At 41.2% G+C, this 7,600-nt stretch overlaps 1 protein-coding gene across 2 annotated transcripts in view; it reads left to right on the forward strand.

Annotated features, from left to right (window-relative positions):
* Window positions 1-7,600, forward strand: part of pex14 (peroxisomal biogenesis factor 14) — a 47,400-nt gene that overhangs the window by 34,898 nt on the left and 4,902 nt on the right. For both annotated transcript variants that reach the window (XM_035656758.1, XM_035656757.1), the window contains exon 7: window positions 2,013-2,110. In XM_035656758.1, coding sequence (XP_035512651.1) covers window positions 2,013-2,110 — 98 coding nt within the window. The remainder of the gene's footprint in view (window positions 1-2,012; window positions 2,111-7,600) is intronic.

Raw genomic sequence — 7,600 nt, forward strand, 5'->3', positions numbered from 1 at the left:
CTTTCCCTTTCCCTCTCGCTCCCTCTCTCCTCGCTGCACTGAGTAATAGCGACCAACTGCCTCGCTGCTGCCAATTGCTTGAACCCCCTTTTGTTAAAGTTCATGTATTTCTCTAGTGCCGGGCGCAATGAGGTGATGTATCCTTTTGAATGGGGACCACATTAGTCTCTCTCGCCAGCCCCAGCTCGAGAGTAGGGGCCTTGACTCCCATTATGATTTGCCTACAACTTCACACAGACAATTAATGAATGGATCTTGGAACTACTTCAGCGCACCCAGGCTGTAATGGAATTGTGCGGCTGTTTGGGCACTCTTTGTCGGTGGGAGCCATATTGGTGACCAGCTGGCCATTAAAGACAGAGACAGGCCTGGACATATGTAGTGTACATTATATCGAGGTATTTACTGAATAATTTACTGAATACACAATGTGCACCCTCCTCACAGCAGCTGCAAGCCTCACACATCATCTTGTCTCCAATTCTCTCTCTTTCACACACACACTCACACACACATATTGCCACTACAGCCTCCTTCTGATTCATGCCTGGCCAAAGTCATTGACTTCATTATTCTTGGCTTCATATCTGTGATAACTGGGGATAAGAAGTTAAGCATTTTTGTCAAGTGTCTGAACAGTACAAAGGAGTCAACTTTGTGGAGAGACATGAAAAGACTCGGACTGTTTGGCTGAAGTGGCTGAAAAAGTGGTGCCAGTGGTAATTCAGGAGGCACAGCATCACAGGCTGGCAGACTGACCCACACATCTGGATAAGCTGTTTTGTGGCGAGGTGGAATCAGAGACTAATAGGGCAGCTCTTGGTTTAGCATGCACACCCTGTCATATAGTAGTAACACCTTTTTTTTTTTCAAGCAGGGATGGCCGTGCTAATTTAGTTTTATTAGAGTCTTCAGAAAGGCTGGTCACACTCTAGATCACAAACCGACTAACAAACTCAAACTGTTTGCACAATGGTCTTTGGCCCCGACCAACGATCCTGCTCCAACTCGTATCCCGTAGGATTCTGCGAGCATGAAAAGATCAAACGTTTCAGCACCCCACCTATATTGATACAACTCCACCCATTTAAACACAGGTGTCGCTACAAGATATTAGCTTCTTTGAAAGATCAAATATTTTGTCTGTGTTGGTTTTTTTCAAAAGAAGCACAGCCTTCAAGCCGGGCTCTGTCTTTTGTCCTGGCCCGGGTTAATGTGAGAGGAGGGTTCTTTACATCCCGTCCAGCCGGCTGCAGCTCAGGCTTTTAACCATTGGCCTGACAACCTCAGCAGTGGACCGCCACAATATCTGTTGATGTTAATCCTATTAGGCTTGATTTAACACTTTACACGCCCATGATTTATATGAATGTTTATTGGTTTTCTGTAATATAATCAGCTCGGGGAAACTTAATGCATTGTTTGGTAATACACGCGTGACTGGAAGCAGGGGGCAACAAACTGTGCCCGGTGTTATTTGAAATCATACACCCTCGTCCAACACCAACACTTGAACTAATTCAATCTTCAAAGTCAATGGAAAAAGAACAATATTTATTAGGATTAGGAGGGACATTTTGTCTGGCAGCCTCCTCCCAAATGAGAGCCTTGTTTTTTCCTTTGTTGATCGTTTGAGGATTTAAGATGCATTAGAAGGCAGTGTCTGGGTGGATAATGGAAGGTTAGAGACTGTTATTTGATTTAAGTTCAGGCACTAGAGATTAATATCTCCATCCTATGTGCCTCCCCCCCTTCACACCCTCTACCCCCAGCACCTCGGACCAAAAAGCTGCGACTAAAGTTACCGTGTATTAGCTGTGATTACAATTCTTAGAGGACAGCTTTGATCAGTGTGACACAAGTTGAGTCTCATCAGTTCTGTCATCGTCTCTGGAAAGAAAATGTTCAGTTCTGTGGCACCTAAACACCCTTAACAGACAGTCTGACTTCCTTTTTTATGTTTGTTTGAACTGTGCTGAATTTAGTGTCTGTTATTCTGCTTGTTTTCACAGTCAGCCAGCTGCAGCAGACCCTGGCCTCCGTGCAGGAGCTCCTGATCCAGCAGCAACAGAGGATCCAGGAGCTCTCTCAGGAACTGGCTGCAGCAGAGGTAGATACCACCTCATCAGAAACACAGCACCCTTCACTTACCAAATAATTTGCTAGAATATCAGGGCAAAAATTCTTTCTTTTAGGCATCACCTTTCACTGGTTTTACTCGTCAAACACAAGAGTTTAGCAGCTTTTATTGTAATTTAGTTAAAGCAGATATTGGCACATTGGAGATAAAATTTGGTTTATCAAGTCACACCTGTTTGTTTGAAAACACCATCTAACTTATTCATTTCACTAAATGACATCTTTGCGTAATTATATATTTACTGCAAACTAACAACAATGAGATGAAACAACTTTACAAAGCCGGCAATAAGTGCGTCTTTGCTGCAGATTGAACATGAAAGTTATGGGCTGCACCTTTAAGGTCTGTTACGTATGATTGATGTTTTTGAGGAAAGCTAGACAGGCAGTAACTCTGAAATTACAGAAGAGCTCAGTAAATGTAAAGTTGCAGGTTGAAATCTCCAGATTGATGAGGAGAGAGAAAAGGTTTCTCGAGGCCTCTGTTGCGCTGCCTGAGTCATAACTACCCAAGACGGACAGTCTTATTATACTGTATATCATCAGAACACAAGCTGCAAAAAAGTATGGTGCATCTCATCATGGGACCATAATCTTTAACCATATTGTCGTTCCTCTTCGCCTTGATTTTTATAGACAGTGTTCATAATCTACTCAGAATTGTAAGTGTTTAGGTGAATCGGACTGAGTGATTGTTCTAAAAACTTATGTGCAGGGATGAAATGTTGCTTGCTTTTTATAACGGTGCTCGTAAATCGCTTTATGATCTCTGGGCTCTAAAAAAGTGCCTTGGAAGAGACAATCTTAGACAATGTTTTATGTCCACAGCTTGTTAAGCACATGGGTGTTTCACTGTAGCATCTGGATATCGCAGGAAAACATATGCGGACACATCTGCTTCGGCACAAACGAGGAAGAAAAATATGAATCTCTTCCCTGGACGAGGTTCATCAAAACCTTACAAGTAATAGCTCATTTTGTGCTGTTTCAAGTTCTCAGCGGCACAGTCTCTCTGAGCGGTGTCAAAGGCAAATCAGTTTGTGAGTACATGGGAGCGATGATCTGATTTGATCCCATGTTGAACAGAACTGTCTAAGGTTTTCTGTCAGGCAGGCTGTAGGCCCACTTTAAACAATGAGCTCCCTCCCGCTTAAAAGGACAAGGGATGTTTTTTCTTTTCAGTCGTCATCTCCAAATCACAGATTGGATTAAAAAGTGTCTACTTCATTTGCTATGAGTGCCTTGTTGGACAGCGGTAGTGTATAAAAAGTATAATTCACATCAAAACACCCATTAAACAAATCATAAACTCTGCTTTATAGCTATAGTGTTGATCTTAAATTTTCCCTGCGAGTCGGCACAAGGCCCTCTGTTGTCTCAGGCCATGGGGGAAATTGGGAAATTGTTTTCAGGTCCGGGATGTGTGATGGGAAACACATGTTGGAGCTGGTGAGCTACTTATCATTCACCGTTTGCGGCGTTCTGGGTTTGCCTCACCACGCCGCTCGAAGTGCGCCATGCTTAGCAATTATACCTCTCAACGCGGAAATGTGCCTTTAACCCGAAACACATGGAGACTTCTGTTTCCTCAGCTGCTAAGTAAACATTTCTCGTAGTTTGGAAACCACTCAATTGCGGAGTGCGTTTACTGTCCCCAAACTGGGGACCTCATTATGGAAGTGAGTTTAGACCGACTGACTCATGTCCACACACACGCACATACAACACACACACACAACACAGAGCACATGCTTATGCTGCACATTTTCAGACTTCAGAGCCTGAGACAGTTCCTCTCTTTTTCACTATTTTCTCAGTTATCATGACTTAAAAGACATGCTGCTGTATTCTACCCAAGGAGAATACAGTTAAGGATAGATTTGCCTTAGGATGATTCATCCCTGATGTTAAATAGCCAAGTCTATTTCTGCTCCATTATCATTACAAATCTGCCTGTTAACTGTGTTTGCTCTGCTGTCTCAACTCACTGATCGTTCTCTTTATTAGTGGATACTACATAGAAGATTAGAAACCGCCTCCTTGCTTGTGGGAGACGAACTGCCAGTGGGAAAGTGCATAAATAGAGTGAAATCAATTGCACTGTACCAGTGTTTCCACTCAAAAACACTCCTCTGGGGACTTCCTTTTGAAACTAATTCCATCATAAATATACATGCGTTACACGAAAACACACTGTCTGCCGGCGGAGTAACTGTGAATTAATTTGCCTTCAGACACTCTTAAACAAGGCTTGTTAAAGATCTTATCTTGTTGCTAATGGTCCACAGGCATTTATCTTCATTTAGCCAGATGCGTTGCCGTCCTTGGGTGCTGCTAGAGTTGATAGTATTTTTTTTTCTTTGCTTGTAATATATATTTCTCTTTTTTTCTTGAAGCACTTAGTTAACCAGCAGAAAGAGGCCGACCCCTATCACACCCAGGCACCCACCCGAGACATATTAGTTACAAGGCTTTATAACTAGTTAAAGGAAATACTATGTGCAGTATTTACACAGTAAAAAAAGACACATCCAGCCAGCACAATGGTGGTTGATAATGTAATCTGTGGCTAATCACTCATTGGTTGATTTGTGAGAGTTATTTTGGTTTTGGTTGGTTGATTTTGTTGGTTGTTTGCTCGTGCATGATGCTTTTTGCGATGTGCAGTGGGGAATTATGTTCTCCACTGTTTAGGCCACACAGAGCCTTTAGAGCCCTGCACCTGTACACCAGGAAGTATGATAAGTCAAACACCACAGGAAAGAGAAGAGAAATGCACACTCATAACTGGCAGTCTTTTAACTTTAAAATGTATGATTCACTTTTGCACATATTGCCTTCTTCAGGGTAAAATTGTCACATGCAGTCTACAGGACAGGTGGCTCAAATGAATGAGATAACAGGGCAATAAACAGAATAACAGTTTATAAGTGTGAGTAGGTGAGAGTGTAGGTAGCATGCATGCAGCTTAACATCACATGTCCACATCCCAGGAACCAACAAATACAATAGTCTACTAGAGAATACAAAATGCATTTAGTCACACATGCACATGCAATATTTAAGGTTCAGGTAAAATAAAAGATTGTGTAATTAGTTAATAAAGAATCAGTAAAAATGTGTGTAATATAAAAACACTACAAGGATTTATATAAAATGAGTTATACATATGTATATATGTTATTGCATACCAGTCATAACAGCATGCATAAATCTCACATGGAAAATATTAAAGTCAAGAACAGTAGCAAAAAACAAGAATCTTAAGTGACTGAACTGTTGTGCTATATATATTTACAGACCTGGCAGCATTTTCAGGATGATGCTTTTGTAATCAAAGCTGCTAAATCATTCAAGTTAAATATTTTGATCAGCAGTTTGTTAAAACATCACATCTTACACACGCATGTGGTCTATTGGATATGTGTCAGCACTTCAGGTGGGGCTTTTAAAGTCAGCGGTGTTTCTTTCAATCGCTCCAGTCACTGATACCCCTCCACTCAGCCTCCACCCAAGCAGCTAGTGCACTTAACACAAGGTTCTTACACAGTGTGTGTGTATACACACTCACATAATGTATCTCAAAGCTGAAATTCAGTCCTGGCTCAACATTTAATTAGGTTTCTTCAGACTTAATAAGACATATGTCAGTGGTAGTGTTGTGTGACAAGTCTTGATGTGAGATATTGTATGGCGCTGCTCTGTAGTTAATGCACATTATGTATGTAGCTGGTGGTTAACAATTCTATTCTAAAACCTTTTTTATCATGTCAAGTTAAATAAGTATATGGAAAACCTCACATTTCACTTATTTGGGTGCAATTTGCATTTTTCTTTAGTTAATTCTCTGCCTTGGAAGTCTTTTAGCTCAGCCCATACAGCAATTAATTTTTTTCGATGTAAAATGAGAGAGAAGCAGAATCCAGCCTTATTATACGGGTGCCTTGGGGAGGCGAGGGATTAAGATGGTTCTAATGAGGTGACGGCTGTAATAAGAGTGTCTTCAGCCGGCCTCCAATGCACCACCTCTAAAACACGGCTCCTTATCAGAGAGGTTTAGGAGTCGATAAGAGCCAAAAAAAAAAAACCTTCTTCCCCTCCTCGCCTCCTTTTCTGTCTCCCTTAACTTCTCCTCCTCTGCCTCCCTCCTTCCACTGTAAATGAGTCTGATCCCTTTCAGATGTGATTCAATTAATTTCTCTTAGATTTAATTACAAGTAAAAGAGTCCAAGTTATCCCTCTCCCCTCGATAGGGGGTCCACGTTTCCTAACAAGCTTCCTCTGGTGAGTCAGGAGAGTCTTAATTACAGTTTTTACTTTTCTTTTATCACACTTTTTTCCCTTGTCTTCTCTCTCTCCTCCCTCTGGTCTCATCACTCTATCCTTCTGCTCTCGCACATGTTTGTGCTTCTTATGTCGGGAATAAGACTGTGAATGGGAAGCAATTACGTACACCACTGGTTTCCAACCTTTTTTGGCTTGAGACCCTTTATAGCTAAGCAATGCCTTGTCATGACGCCTCATTACAGATTTGTCTATAAGCAGTTCAACTACTGATGTTCTGAGGAGGAGGTCCGTGGTATTTCAGAAGAAAAATGCAAGGATTTGAGAAGTCCAAAAATAAACACAATGTTGTGTAGCATAGATGTTTTTTCTTTTTTTCTCTTATCTTTTTATATCTTTTAAATCTCACAACCCCTCAGATTTATCTTGTTTATCCATGTTGGGCCTTTAAGGTCTTCCCCATCTGAGGGACTGTAAGATTTTTATTAATTTCGCAGAGACCCAAAAGTTTTTGCAGCAGTCGCAGTCCAGTTTTATCATTACATTTGACTGTTACCATGTGATGTGTTGTTTTTTTTTTTTCTCTCAGCCTTTATCAAAACTTGTCATTTTATAGCTCCCTCTGTCAAAGTCCTGCCTATTCCTAAAAAAGTGCTGCAGAGACAGATTTTTGGCAACAATTTGCCATTCAAATACCCTGTAGCAGTTCATGCCGCACCAGTGTGTGCGATAACGCGCCTTTGATAAAAGACAAAAAGAACAAAACAAACTGCTAAGCTATGGTCTGCCTTCATGAATGTGGCCATTGTTCAAGATAAAGTCATTATCCAAAACACTGGACACTGCCCTAATCTTTTCTAGATAGTATGGAAAATTATGTAAAAACAGCATGATTCACGCTCACTGGACTTTCTGAGCAGCTGAGGCCATAAAGGTGACTGTAGTAGGATTGTTTGTCCTCCTTTCTGTCGTCACCAGCAGTAGGCAGTTGTGAGGTTGTTATGGTGACGGATGACCTGGCTACACAAAAACATGTGGCTTTCTGCATTTGCATTTGCCATATTTGTTTACCTTGTACCCTATGTACTTTTTTTTTAAACAAAGCTTTTTTATTATTTCACATTGTTGAGACTAAGCATTGAGGAACTGTTGAAAGGCGTATATTGACTTTGTGCTG

This window comes from Morone saxatilis, unplaced genomic scaffold (genome assembly GCF_004916995.1).
Source record: "Morone saxatilis isolate NCDOM2014 unplaced genomic scaffold, NCSU_SB_2.0 Contig15, whole genome shotgun sequence".
Taxonomy (NCBI): Eukaryota; Metazoa; Chordata; class Actinopteri; family Moronidae; genus Morone; species Morone saxatilis.